This window comes from Pinus tabuliformis, chromosome 5_2, assembly GCF_031772625.1.
Source record: "Pinus tabuliformis cultivar Carrire ecotype Pingquan chromosome 5_2, CPIR1, whole genome shotgun sequence".
NCBI lineage: Eukaryota > Viridiplantae > Streptophyta > Pinopsida > Pinales > Pinaceae > Pinus > Pinus tabuliformis.
The window spans coordinates 420,241,316-420,257,426 of record NC_142306.1 but is presented as its reverse complement, the minus strand read 5'-3'; the positions used below and the strand labels follow the sequence as shown (position 1 = coordinate 420,257,426).

Genomic DNA, 16,111 nt, shown 5'->3' with positions numbered 1-16,111 from the left:
TGTAGTGTAGTACCTCGTGAGATATTTGAACTTAAAATAATCCATACTACTTTGGATTGCTTTCCATTAGTGAGTGCATGTCAAACTATTTGCACATGGAACTTGCAGATAGATAGAATCATTTTTTTATGCATGTTTAGAAACCACTATACAGGTATGGTTTTGTTTTCGGATAACAACTGATCTCCTTTCCATCCAGATCCAGAATGTTGCGACCTTATGGAATTACATCTCCTCAAGTTTAATAGCCTCCCTCAGCTCTGCAACTACTTCACTGATACTCGGCCTGCAAAACGATTCAGCCTTCACACATCTTATGGCTACATTGGCAACACGAGTGATGGACATTATGTTGTAATTTTCACTCAACTCTTTGTCAATGATCTCTTCTATTTTTCCAGGAATTGTGTCCATCTCCACTTTTCCAGGAATTGTGTCCATCTCCACAAAAGGTGTAGCCTGGAAATAGGAACATCAATATTATCATTAGTTTTTATGAATCACAAAACGGTTTTAATACTCTTAAAGAATAATGACCAGATTCCTCACCCATTGAATGATGTTTAATTTGTCTAAAGATAGCTTTGCATCTATAGGTTGTCTACCGCATATGATCTCTAACAAAACTACTCCAAAACTATATACATCACTCTTCTCAGTCAACCTTTGAGTGCTAAAATACCTGTTAAACAGAACAAAAAGAAAATATGAACTAAGTATGGCAATAAAAATGAAAGAATGAGATTCTACAACAAATACAATTCAATTCCTTCACCATCACTAATATTTTAAAGAGAGTACAAGTTAAGTGTGATATACTCTGGATCAAGGTATCCTGCCGTTCCTTTCACCATAGTGGTAACATGAGAAGCCTCCCCATCCTCCTCATCAATCCATATCTTTGAAAGACCAAAGTCACCAAGTTTTCCTTTTAAATTGCTGTCTAGAAGAATGTTTGCTGTTTTCACATCCCTATGAATAATCTTCGGAGTACAAGCTACGTGCATGTATTCCAATCCTTCGAATAAAAATGGCAGACATTTTGTTAGGCATTAATTGCCTTAAGTGCCTTTAAGAGAAAATAGAAATTTACATAAGAAATTGCTTGAAAAAGTATGTCGTTTTCCTTTTGAAGCATAGAGTCTACATCTACCAACGTTTAAATCCTAATAAAATACATCACAACAAAGAGGACATGAAAAAACTACCCTGTGCTGCATCTAAAGCTATTTTCACCCTTGTTTTCCAATTTAGTTTCGAACCTGCGTTAAGACCTGGGAAAAGAAAGTAAAAGCTAAATGAGAATTGAACACCATTATATTTACTAGATAGTTATATATAGTTACCATAAAGGCGATCCCTTGGAAAGTAAGAGCTAAATGAGAATCGTTAACTTTGGACACCATTATATTTATGAGAAAGTTATATATATATTTACCATAAAGGCGATCCCTTAAGGACCCTCCGGACATGTGCTCGTAGATTATCATAAGTTCTTTGGATTCATTACAATATCCCAGTAAAGTCACTAAGTTCTTGTGATGAACTCTGGAAAGAACATCAATCTGTTCATCAAATGAACCCGGAGTTATACATTTTACTCTGCATGCTTATTTGGGAATATGTTTAAAGCCACTACAAGATTGCAGCTAGAAATTGAGCTGTGATACTATGTCCAAATGGAAAAATAGAATCTCAGAATTACCTCGTTTAGAAACTGGTGAACTCCTTGCTTGGAGAACAATGAGAGAACTTTTACCGCAATATCCTTTCCTTCCGGCAATTTACCAAAGAACACAGGGCCAAAGCCCCCTTTTCCGATTTTCACACTAAATTTTTGTGTGGCAGTCATCATCTGATCTAGAGTGAAGGCACAGGTCTTTGCTGAATTTGGTTCCATATTAGTTGCGTCAATCCATTCCTTGGGCGTAAAGTGCACAACATTTTCCACCCCATTGCTTTCAGTTGTGACGCACTCTTTCTTTTTCCGATACAGAACAATACCCGCTATCAACGATAGTACGATGATTGGAACTCCGCTGAGTGTTATTCCGAGGGCAAGTTGTTCCCTCAATTTCTTGTGTCTAGGATTCGGAGGCTTATGTTCCACTGAATCAAGAGTAGATAGGTAGGGGTTTCCAGAGTACCTGGTACAGATGAAAGAAAGAGATTTTCAATCAGATTAATTAGAATTTCAACTGGATTAATAATAATTGTCTTTGGCATTCAAAATGTTGGATGTATATAATATAAATAGATATTTGATTACTTGAGTGTCAATGAAGGGTTATGCAGGAGTTGTTGAGGAATTTCACCACTGAAATTGTTATTCTCTACAAACCTGTAATATTCAGATAAAGATTAAAAATCGATATAACCTAGAATTTGCATAAGAAAATAGGAGGGCAAAGAAGCCTTACAATTCTTTAAGGTTTTTAAGTGCAGATAGCCAGTCTGGAAGACTACCGTTGAGGTTGTTGTTTTGTAAATGTCTGTGTCACAAAGAAAATGGTGGATAACCAATCTTTACTGAAAATGTTTGGTGAAAGTCTGCAGAAAAGACACTTAAAATTTTATATCGACAACCAACTTACAGTCTCTCCAACTTTGTTAAATTCGAAAAGTCCGGCAAAGGTCCCATGAGATTGTTATTGTCGAGTGACCTGGTTGATCGACCATTGACAATCCTGTTTTTTAATACTTACCCAGTCTAATTTTATTTAAAAATGAAAACAAAGAATTGAAAAGCACAAAATGAAAAACAATACATAAATTTAAATTTAAGGATTCGAGTGTCTCTAGTTAACCAGCACCATGATAGATTATATCAAATGGACTTGAGATTTATAAATGACCGTTTCATCAAAGATTGTGTATTCCTGATATCCACTGTTTTTCTGTGTAACTCACAAATTGATGTGCATAAATCTCTATATTCTGGTTATATATACAGATAATATTTTACCCAAAGCGACGTTATAAATCGATACTAGTTTTTCGAAATAATATTATCAGCTCATATTATAACGTTATTATCAAATTATATTAAGATGTTATTATAAATATTAAATATTATAGTGTTTAAAAATAATATTTATAATTCAATATTCTAAACTAAATTTTTTTAAAGGCTTGATAAATTAAAGATTCGCTTAAACGTAGATTAAAGATTAAAATTAATTAATTAATATTTTTGTTTTTAATTTAAAACTAAATAAAATTTTATTTATTTATTAATTATTATTATTTTAATATAAATTTATAATAATTTTTTGATATATTACTTTCAAATAATTAAAATTTTAAGATATAAGTATTTTAAAAGCCAAAAAATTATTTGAAACGTTAATATAAATTATATATGTTTATTTTGGATTAAATTGGGTTGTGAAATATTTAATCTAGGTTATGTCTTTAAGTTAAACAAATATATGTTTATTTTGGATTAAATTGGGTTGTGAAATATTTAATCTAGGTTAGGTCTTTAAGTTAATTTTGTTTAAAAAATAATTAGATCAACCTTCTTTATATTAAATATTATATTTATTTATAAATTAATTAATATTATTTAAATAAAATCACTAAAATTTAATCTCACCATATTTTTATAAAATTAACTCTTTTAATCCTTTAATTTTTATAATTTTTTAATATTAAAATTAAAAAATAATGTTAATACAAAATTATAAAATTATACTTACACTTTAACTAACGCAGTCAGTTGTCCAATTTGCTCAGGAACCAATCCATTCAGATTCATCGTAGACAAATTGCTGTCAACAAAAAGACATTTGGATATTCCTGAAAGATTACAGTCTTACCATTCCATAAAAGCAAAGAAAGGTAGAAAACACAAAAATTGAAACTTACATTTCGGAAATTCTTATTACAGAAGTGCTATTATCGCAGTGAATTCCATCCCACTCGATCAAAAAGCAGGGATCAGAAATCCAAGCCCTCATATTAAACATTTCCTTGATAGCTACGATAGCTTCAACTGTACTTTAAGAACTATTTTGTTAGGTATTCAATTATTACACTTCACTGTAACCATATAAAACGCAGTCAATGTAAACGCATAGGCAACTATTGGAAATGTGCAGATAACACGTATATCATTTTAACCTTCGAAACAACATATTAAGAACGTTGTGCAGATCATAAATTTTGAATATTAAAAGTTTAGTGAGGGCACTTACTATCTTGGAGATTTGTCGCTGGTTGGGTATCAAACACGGTGTGGTACTCAAAAGCGTTGATAATTGGAGGTAAGGTGGAGTAAGTGGCCTCCACGAGGGCAAATTGGAAGTCATCCGTTTGATTGGATGGGATTGTGAGCTCTAGAGCAGAATAATTTCGTGGCAGAGTAATGGTCTCCAACCTTTTTCCACCATTTATTGTGATGTAAAAAGATCTGGATTCAGAGATATCTAGCATCTGGACTTCTGCAAAATACAAAATTAGTAATGATCTTTTCCCTCCTTCGTCGAATGGTCCTAGAGAGAACTGAGCCGGTTCGGAGCTGTTTAAAATCCACGCCGTTTGCATGACAGCAGGTGGAGGAAGGTCTTTAGTATTGTTTATTGATGTTGCCTCGTTAGAACTTACAACTTTCACCATGCTCAACTTTAAATTATTCGAAGGGACACCTGGTCCCCATATGCGGTCAAAGTTGTCGTAAGGATACCTGCACAAATTAACCATACAAAGCCATTAAATTCAAGCCATACAAAAAATATTACGAGCCGTACTGCATCGAAAGTGGCTATCCCATGGTATAAATTTATTGTTGTAATAAAGATAATTGAGCGAGTTCATGTCTGTTTGATCGCTGAATATTCTGAAAATACCCCATTTGTCATTTGTCTTTCAGCTCGTTAAATTTGCCTGGTTTAAATTTATCGGTGTAAACTAGTTTCAATGTATATGAATTCCAATACCATTGGGTAGACAATTATGATGGGTAAATATATAAAGTTCAAAATGCTTACCTAATTCTCGAATTGCCACCAATATCAGTTCTCCATATGTATTTCAATATTGTCCCTGGCTTAACCTGTCCATACATTCCCTCTTGCAGCTTCCTTAATTCAATAGCAGAGATAAAAGGATCATCAGACTCCAAGGTTCTGACCAAGCAAATGTATAGGACTGTGCCAGAACTAGCCAATATCCTTTCAGCATAACTTCCTTCTAGGTCGACTGTTAGGTTTCTCATATACAACGTACCGTTTGTTTCAATAGAGAAAGCGAAGCTTATCTCTGTTTGGAGTCCACTGTAATTTCTAACAATGGACCATAATGTCGAGAACGATAACCTTACGAGGTAAGGCACGTGAGGTTCTACAGGCAAGTGATAGCAAGATTTGTTGAGAGGCTTTGGAAAGAAGCGTAGACCATAGGATTTCTCACTCACATTCCCTATGTTTGCTCTCTGACCGAGGTGGTCAATGTAATTATCATCAGTGACCCATCTTATATTGTTTATGTCACTGTAATTTGTGCTACTTCCGCAATCAATACTCAAAAATCCTGTAAAACAATATCAATAGCAAAACAAATAAACAATGAGCACAATAATAATACAATGTATTCAAATGAAAATCCTTGAAATTACTCCTTGTCTTCAATATAGAATGTTAAATGACCTGGTTGAGCAGTAGTTGCAGCCACGAAACATAGAAGCAAAGTTAGTGGTGCTGTCCAACCGCCCCATTTACCATAGCCAATTTTGTCCATCGTCTCACGTACTTTCATAGAAAGGTGCTTTTCAGTTAGAATAGCAAATTGGAAGCGAAGGATTCACACAGGACGCTTCCTATCTGCAGCAGGATCCCCGCGAGTCTGCGAATTCCTGCACCCTTTCTTAACTCTTTTTTCATTTATTTAACGGCGAGAGAAATCGGCCTGTGAGAGGCAGCGTCGTGGGAAAGTCTATTGGGAGGTGCGATCATGATCTCCGAAGTGATCGGGGAAGATTCTGAGGTTTCCGTTCCAACTTCTCATGACAGTGTGAAGGGGTTTCAGCTGAGTAGAATCTGAAGTTCAATTTTAACCTTTTTAATAGGTTCTCAGTTTTTAGGGTTAGAGGCTACTTTTTGCCTTTTCTCACCTAATTTATTTTTATAATAAAATAATTATTTTTATAATTTAAAATATATGAATTTAAACTATGCCATATTATGTGATCTTAAAAGAAAACATATTTGTAGAATATTATAGAATAATTTATCGTTTATAAAATTATTTATTTTTACAATATTAAGTAATTTGAGAATATTATAGAATAATTTATCTTTTATAAAATCATTTATTTTTATAATATTATGTAATTTGTGAGATGTAGATGTTTTGGTTTAGGTTAAATCTCTTGTTTAAATTTTAGAGAAAGAGACTTGGGATTAACAAACATCCCATTATAAATGGATCAATTTTCTTTTATCTAATAACTGATTCTCAATTAAAAATAATTTAAATATAAACATAAATAAATAAATAAAAATATATAATATATATATATATAGTTTAAATTAATAAATTTTAAATAAAAAATATCTTAACAATTTATTCTCATTTATTGCTTTAAGTTTATAAACATTTTTTATAAAAATACTATACATTTAGCTTTATAAATTACAATATTAATTATTATCCATCATACTATTTATTCATCAATATTATATGAACCAACATTTATAGTTTACGAAATAAGAACAAACTATTCTGTTATTTATTTTTAAGGGTTTATAATAAACTATATTTTTAATTTTATGGTTTGGATTTATGTAAGTATATTTGAAATATTTAGTTATTTTTTTAAATAAATTTTATAATATAATTTTTTGATGAAGTGATATTTTATTATTATTTAAATTATATTTTTAAATATATAAATAAATTTATTGTTTTAAAAATATTTAATAGATTATAAAATTTATAATTTATAATTTTATCAAAAACATTCAGACATATAACTATCTTTCTTAATGTAAAATTTAAATAAGTATTTTTTTATAAATAATATTTTTATTTTAAATCTGAGTTTAATAATTTTGAAAAATTATATTAAAATGTATTTGAAATTAAAATTATATATAGTCTAATTTATAAACGAAATGACTTTATGGCTATTTATTTATTAATTTTAATCAGAATTTTATAGAGATTTTTAAAAACTTGAATTTAAATTATTTTATCTACATAATTTGAGTGTCCTAAATTTTTTTTTAAAATGCTGAATTTATTTATACATTTAAAATATATTTTAAACCATAAAAAAAATAATTAATAATACCAAGACAACTATATAAAATAAATAATCATTCCCCAAACCCTGCCGAGAAGGCGACCCACGATGACTTTGAGAGTCGTTTCTATAATTCCACTCATTTTCCTTATTGCTCATGTGAAAAGAGAAAAATGGTCAATTTTTTCCATTGAATTCCATACGATTCAGAACTTACATTTGGAGATTGCAACATTAAACTAAATTGAATGCCTTTGGCTGCCGAAAAAGCGCCCTGCTCTGCGCCTTAATTTAAGGACGACGACCCCACGCCAAATTTAGAGTCGTCGATGGCGGGCGGTAAGGGTCATTCATTATTCCACTCTGTTTTTTTCTTGACATGCGGAGGTCACAAATTTTCCACAAGGTTTCCAAAATGGGCCTGCCCGCTGCCTCCGCCTGTGAATTCAATGACGAATGGACAGGAGCCCCCGCGCTCACTTGAGAGTCGTCGACAGCGTATCCTGATTTTAAAATTTAGATGAAGTATCCCTCAGTAATCGGGTCTTTGAATTTACCCACATAATCAAAAGTCCAAACCCAGCAATCTGCAAGCATGTTCAATTCGCTTAAGTCTCCAGACCGCTCACCTAAAATTAAGGCAATAAAAGTGTTCCCATACAACGTCGTGGTCGACTCATAAAGCAAAGGTGGAGGTTTGCTTTCGAAAAGACATTTCCGCGTGCCAACTCAAGGATGAGCGTACAACATATTAGATACTTAATCTTTACGGACTTAGATATGTTGTAAATATTTAGGAAATAGATGAAGAACCATAGGTGAATAGGGGGACCCATTCAAAGCTTTTAGAAGATGAAACCTGAAGTCACTTTCTCTTGTACATATGCATTATATAAGTTAATGAAAATTATTCAACCATGGATTCATTCTCTCTTCTTGTGAGTGGTATCAAAGCCTAGGTTTTTTATAACTTCATCATTTGCTTTCAGAAATATCTGTCATTCTCTACTCATTTCTAAGAATATTTATCGATCCCTTTATCAACAATGTGTTATTTCTCCAGTTTGGAATGTCACTTGAGATTCTCGACCTTCACATGGAACATCCCCATTTGTGTGCCCACTTAGTGGTTATATGTGTAGGAATTTACAGGGTAAGTTCCTCAGAAAGAATACCAAAAGGACACCGCTCACAACCAGATCTCAAATCAATACACCAGTATTTTTGACGTGGTTAAAACCCTCAGAGTGCAAGGAGGGAAACAGTCCACGGCCTGTCCCAACGTGGGTACAGACAATTTATTAATCAAAGAATGAAAATTTACATAAGCTTCTCTCATGCACGGATTACCCGAACAATGACCCTCCATGCGCTTTAAATAGAACTCATGGACCAATCGGGTGTCAAGCCACGGATCAAGTGTCGGTAATACCGAGGTGAGAGTGAACCGTCGGATCACTACATATTGTGACCGTCGGATTGTAAGTTACAAAATGTACAACGGTAAAGAAACACACTTTACCTAACTCTAACCTAACTCTATACTAGACCAAGTTGAACTTAACTATATCCTATGTGTCGGAATATCCTAACAATATGTTATGTCTATGTTCTTCTCTTATAACACATTTGAAAAACTTGGAGATGCATCCCCACAATGAGTGAAGGGAAATCACAAGGGTCTCTTCTCCAAAGGTTTCTTCTCAACCATGATAAGTTCCGAGGTGCATGTCTCAAATCCATAGAACATGAATTCATTCTTGTGAGTCGCCATAATCAAGAGGAAATCCACATCTCCTTATGCGAATTGTTAAATGCTCAGATATTTTGAAAGCATATTCCTGCTTGGTTTTTTAGAGATTGTATATGGAAAGAAAGACATAAGTCAAATGGGATTCCACTCTAGGTCACTAAATTAAAATATGGAATCTACTCCCTCATAGTAATCCTGGTGAAAGGTCAATGTGTGAGTTTCTTCTTTGAAAGAGGTCCCCTGCCTTTCTTATAACTTTTGGTGTAGAACCAATCCCTAACATAAGATTTATATTTCCAAAGGTTGAAGAGCATGGCATGGAGGATATATATGGTGCATCTTTGAAACTCAAATTTCTAGAGGAATGTAACACTTATAGGTTACTCAACAAAGGAATCTCCTTCCTATGCCAAACACTTAACTTGTTAGTCTTATCCATGGGGAAGGGTTCAACTCAAAACTCTATTTAAAAATGCATTCTCTCATTTCCATTGTTAGCATGGTGCATCAAATTTTTTTCCCTAGAATAGTAAAATATTAAACATGCTCCGATTTTGCTAGGTCCCTATAATACTAGTGATTCTCCCCCATTACTATTGTCATTGTAGCCCTTATTGTTATAGTTGTGTCCCTATTGTCCCCATATTGTTATTTTTGTGCCCCATAGAAGCCCACTATTGTTATTGTTGTGCCCTTATATTATTATTGTTATGTCGCCTTTGATTATATTGTGACCCCTTAGACTCCTATATATAGAAAGGAGGTTTTTTCATTTGTATCATCCAAGAATTATTCATTTGTGTAATGTAAATGAGGTTTCCCCCTCAAAGAGGTTGATTTTGAAGTCGTTGATCTATCTTTTGTTCTATTTTGTGAGCTGGTTACATAACAAATTTTTAACAATGTGTGCGATGGAATTTGTTAATGAGATGATGACAATGTACTTATCGAAGCTCTGATTTTTAACAATGCGTGGGATGGCGTTTGTTAATGAGATGATGACAATGTACTTATCGAAGCTCTGATTTTTAACAATGCGTGGGATGGCGTTTGTTAATGAGATGATGACAATGTACCTATCAAACTTATAGAAAATATAGAGCTTGCGATATAGAAGAGAAAAGACAAGAAAACACATTCCTTGATTGTTGTGAGGGTAAGTGAAGAAGTTAATTGTAACATTATTTCTATTAAAGATTCTTATGATGCTTTAAAAAAATGAAATATTTGTATGACTCACACTTACAATTGGAATTCATAGAATTGTTGGCGTAGCTATTCAAGCTATATTTAAAGGATGATGATCCCATGCCTTTAGCTTCTATGATCAAAGCCATCATGCATGATATCCATACCAATATATTAAAGATATAAATTCATCTCACAAGCTTCATCAAGGCCCTCTATCCTACATATTATTACTAACTTCAATCCCTATACGCTAGTGGCCATATGAAGTTTGTCACATATGACTCTAGTGGAAAAATTTGATAACATGAGAAACCTTTTGCAAAGGAAATCACCCCATTAGAGATGTTATGTGCATTTATCAAAAAAGGAAGAATCAATCACATGATTATTCTCGAGGAAAAGGTAATAAAAGGGAATGTGGAAGAAATAATTTCAGAGGTACAAGGTAGGAACAATCACGTTGAGAGTTCTAATATTCATTATTTATCTTATGACAAGAATGGACATGAGGCAAAGACTTGCAAAATCACATGGGAGAAGATCAAAGACAAGTAGGATTAGAAAGAAGAAAAGGTAAAGCGTAAGATTTGGTGAAATGTAAACCATCTAAATCTATTGATTATATTGAAGTAAATGAAGATTTATTTCACACTTCATTTATTTCTTAAACAGATGCATGCCTGCTTGACATAGGTGCAACATGCCACATGACCTTGTGGAGAGACTTCTTTGAAGATTTAAATGATAATGTAGATGGTACGATCTATCTTATAAATGAATAATTCTAAAACCTCTGAAAACTGGCACTATTAGGATAAAATTGCCTAGATTCTTGGATTTTCTTCCACACGATGTTCTCTACATTTCCAACCTACAAAGGAACTTGCTATATGTTGTGCACATTTGATACCAAAGCCACTGTATTCATATATTTGATGTAAAATCTGAGATAAGGAATACTTTCAAGAACATGTTCATTATTATAGGAGTGAGGGATGAAAGATTATTGACATTGAAAGTGTAGTAGATCTGACCTACAAATATATGAAGTGATGCCAATATACCCAATAATTGTAAATAAACCCAAGAGCCAATACAAGAGAAAAATAGATAAACTTTAGATCTTTATTAATATGAAAACCCTTAAGGTAGGGTAACACCATACAATCACTCCTTAAGGAAGGAGAACACTCCACAAGCCATATGATTTCTAATACAATAATCCTTGACATCTTTCCAAGGGGAGTCTCTAGCCTCTATATAGGCCTCATACATACAATACCATGGGTCATTACCATGGTTCTCTCAATACCATATATCTAATACAATGGGCTTATTACAATATTGCTAACTACTTGTGGTCCCTTACATGATGCATGTTAACCACTTTATTTATTAAATATGGCACATCCCATTATTACATTTTTCCCTTCGGTACCTGCCTCTGTACCCCATACTATCCGCCCTAGGTATACTACATTCCACCCCCCTTAAACATGTTTCATCCCCGAAACATAAGAAGAACACAATAATAAGATCTACTCAAAAGAGTAGTCCACTAGTACCATGCACGTAAATCTAGCCATCCAAGAGAAAGGTGAACCGTCGATCTAGATGGTGCCTCGCTCGCTTGAGATGGAAGTTGACCCTGACGTCTCTTCTATGTTGATGTGTTGTGGGTGGATCGTCACCCCTCTCTATCTCTCATGAGGGGGTTGTTGTCCTTGTGGCTAATTTGTTGCCATTATGTTGGTTGTTTTCTTGTGGGGTGATGTGGGTGGTGATATGTTGAAGTTTTAACCAACGGTGTATCTTTCTTTAAATCACCACCTAATGGAGCCCAATTGGTATCTGGTACATGTTATGGTGCCTGTTGTTGTTGCTTATCTTCCAATATTACTTCAACCACAGATTTCTCATCTAATGTATCAGTACCTGTAACATTTTTTGTTTCAGCCTCCTTGGACTCAACCTGTTTATTGATGGAAATATCCTGTAATGTAATTTTCTTCTTTTTATACGAGAGCTTCAGGAATTTCTTCTGCACATTAATAGTGATAGTACCAACAGATTCCTTCCAAGGGTATCCCAAAACAACATCCACATTAGCCATATCCGAAGCATAAAATTTAGGATGCAATACATACTTATCCATAGAAATCTTCAAATATTTATAAACTTGAACATCCACATTATCAACCTGTGTGTTTTCCATGTGTTTTGTTGAAACTTGCAATTTTTTTGCCAAATTAACATTTATAAGATTTTGCTTGCAACTAGGATTTATAGACACACTGATCTTCTCCTTCTAAATATATCTATGAACCTGTAATAAGGAGATACCAGTCGAAAATAACCCCATATGTTTCTCATTATCTTGTTTTCCAGCATGAGACCATTAGTTTAAAATGATTTTTTCAAATTCTTCATGTGAAAGTTTGTACAGCTTCTTGGTGTTAAGTGATCTCCACCATATGGCAGCCTCATCTGTCAACCCAAGGCATAATAAACCTTTCTAATTTTTCCCATATGCTAACTTTTGACTTCTTATGAATTCTTCAATAGTAGGGCCATCATCTTTTCCTGTAAAAAAAATATTGCTAGAAGCCATGAAGAGGGTTTTGAAAACATCACTTACTTGGCAAAATTTTAAAATGGCCATAGTTCGGTCAATATTGCTCAAAATCCTTATTATGACCTGTTTTCGAAAATGGAACTACCATTCTGCATCTTCCCATGTGATAGAAATCTTGATCTACGTACTCTGGAATTTCATATTTGCGCTGCGACTATTCCATCGTCACAATTTTTTTTGAAAAAAGAGTTGATTTTAAATCAACGATATCTCCCTCATCTGGACTCCGATTCGACCTTTTTTTTTTGGAGCTCTATCATCCATGAATTTTCGTCAAAAACAATTTCTGCAACGCAATTGATTTTTAAATGTGTAATATCTTCCTCATCCGAACTCAGATTCGGCCGATTTTTTTTTTTAATTGGGTATTTTTCCACAAATAATCCAGGTCTTATCTGCAACTCGCTGCCAAAAAAAATTCTTGCAAAAAAATAAAATAAAAAATATCTCTCTGCTTGCCCAAGAAAATGCTTTGATACCACTTGTAGTAGATATGACCTACAAATATATAAAGTGATGCCAATATACCCAATAACTATAAATAAACCCAAGAGCCAATACAAGAGAAAACTATATGAACTTCAAATCTTTATTAATATGAAAACCCTTAAAGTAAGGTAACACCATACAATCACTCCTTAAGGAAGCAGAACACTCCACAAGCTAGATGCTTGCCATTGCAATAATCCTTGACATCTCTCCATGGGGAGTCTCTAGCCTCTATATAGGCTTCATAAATACAATACCATGGGTCATTACCATGGTTCTCTCAATACCATATATCTAATACAATGGGCTTATTACATTATTGCTAACTACTTGTGGTCCCTTACATGATGCGGGTTAACCACTTTATTTATTAACTATGGCCCATCCCATTACTACATTATTCCCTTGGGTACTATTATCACTCCAGGAAACTCTCCTAGGTTGCAGCTCGGAGATGCCTGGTAACATATAATCTTCAATATTGTTCTCAGAACTATTGGAATGGATGATGGTTTGGATCAAGTTAGATAACTATTTCAGCTCTATTCTCACTCAAAACATGCATGAACACTCTCACCAATACAAGGCTTTAGACCACTAATGCTCAATAATTTATAGATTCAATGGATAGATGGAGAATATTGACTGTACCAGCAGATTGCATACATAAACATATATGAATGACCAGCTACAGGAAGTAAATAAGACTTGCAAATCTAATTTATCAATGCAAAGATAAGATGACAGTTATCTGGCATTAGACACAGCAGAAAACCTGAATAAACTATTCAAGTGCAAGCATAGAACAAAAAAGAGGATGGACATTGAACATATAATAGCAAAAGAAGCTTATATTGCTAGAATGAAGACGAGAAGTTTGAAGGAACAGAGGAGGAACAATCTCCAGAAGTTGAACCCTTATTACATTTAGCTTTCAACGTTTTATAGGCCTTTTACAATGATTTTGAGCCTACTGAGGCTCGAAGTCTTAATCTATCCTCTCTGTCCCTTTAACCGTTTGATGCCCTGACTAGGCAAGCATGGGCTTGGAGGATTATTCTTCTGACAGCAGAGTAAATGTATTCAGATATTTTGGCTACGGTGGTAGGACTGTTGATGCTCCATGATCAGTTGTTGTTGTGGCTGTGTTGCACTGTCTATTCTCGACCTCTATGTCGGTTTGGGGAGGATATGAGCGTGTTGTGGCTCTTTCTATGTTTTAACAAAGTATGCTTTCTGTTTAAAGCAAAACAATGTTGCCCTAGTGTGTACCTCTGTTGAAAACAATGTATATTTCTGTTTTAAATAACAAAAACAACAATCACTGATAAATCTCCCCTTCTCTATGTATTTTGGACTTCAAAGTCCTCAAAAATAGTTTATTAATCTCTCGGGTCCACTCTTGTTGCCATCGCAACTCGCAAAAAGCCTGCTCCTATGCATTTTCCTCGTATTATTAAATACACGAAAAACACTGAAAATGAATGAAAAAATGGCTTTGGTGGACTCTAGATATTATATATTCCACTTCCTGGACCCTTTCGGGTTCGAGCTTCATCGCAATCGACACTGGCCAAAGGTTCCTTTGTATTTCGTTTAAACAACGAAAACACACAAAAACTACGAAAAAACATTGAAAATGGGTCTTCTGCGGACTTCAAAGATTATATATTTTCTTTCAGGAAACCCATCGGGTCCGGGTTCCATCGCTATCGCACTGCCCCTGTTTCCCTTTATATTTCGTTATATAATGAAATACACGAAAAATTCATTAAAAATGGCTTTGGTGCGGACTTCAACATTTATGAATTCCCATATATAATGTCGTCGGGTCCAGCCATCGGGTCGCCCATATTTATGTGCATAGGCCCCGCCCCTTTAGTTTCTGCCAACAGCGATCCAGCGATGTAACGTGGGCCGTTGATCTGCGTGCGTGATCGACGGTCCATGTTTAATTGCCGATCACAGTCGCAACTTCCCCCTGGTCTGTGCCCATAACGCTGACTCGCCTCCGTCAATTGCCACCCGTCGATCCGATCATCGGCGATCGCTGATCGACGGTGTCCAACGTCGATTGCCACTGCCTGCGACCACCGATTTAGCTACTTAGAACTGGGTCGTTGATCGGCCAGATCTAACAACAATTTTTCGTTCTTGAGTCTAGGCCTCCAATACATGATTTTTCATGATTTTGAAGTCTTTTAGCCTCCCGATAGTGCATTTCTGCCCTTCCATGGGCTCTCAGCATGTGATGGTTTTGCTCTTTGGATGATCTTAGTGAAGATTTTGAAGATTTTAAGAGCAAATTTGGATCCATTGGATGATTTTAAGCAAACTTTGGAGACTTTGGGAGTGTTTTGAATCCATTTTGGGGCCAAATGGCAACAAAGCTAACACTAGCTCCTTCTGGGGATGAAAGCCTCCCTGTGAGGTTTCAAGAACTACAGGACAATGCCTTTCCTGTAAAAAGCAAGATCAAATATTCCTCTTAGTGTTGCATTGGGCATGGAGACTATTTAGCATGAAATAAAACTTGAAAACAACATATTGACAATACCAAGGCTTAAAATCCTTAATTGAAATAAAGTTTGAAGAACAACCCATTAACTGGACCATCAAAAACATCTCCTCCTTCCTTTGATGCATCCCTTTTGATAAAACAGTCACCAAACTGAAAATTGACCCTTTTTACATTTCTATCAAAGGTTTCTTTGTCTTGGTCAATGTGCATATCAGCAAATTCATCAATGACTTGCAAAAGCCTATTGATTTGATCATCTACTTCAAAAACTTTCCA

At 34.3% G+C, this 16,111-nt stretch overlaps 1 protein-coding gene across 1 annotated transcript; it reads right to left on the bottom strand.

Annotated features, from left to right (window-relative positions):
- Positions 1 to 225: 225 nt before the first annotated feature.
- Positions 226 to 5,739, bottom strand: LOC149159351 (putative LRR receptor-like serine/threonine-protein kinase At1g67720). The gene is made up of 13 exons (XM_089434264.1): positions 5,649 to 5,739; positions 4,992 to 5,532; positions 4,200 to 4,687; positions 3,871 to 3,997; positions 3,702 to 3,773; positions 2,595 to 2,687; positions 2,270 to 2,341; positions 1,706 to 2,147; positions 1,439 to 1,565; positions 1,209 to 1,274; positions 820 to 1,018; positions 550 to 682; positions 226 to 459 (listed from the first exon to the last, which is right to left on the bottom strand). Exons 1-13 carry the CDS (start codon positions 5,737 to 5,739, stop codon positions 226 to 228), a joined length of 2,685 nt encoding a protein of 894 aa, XP_089290390.1.
- Positions 5,740 to 16,111: the final 10,372 nt, after the last annotated feature.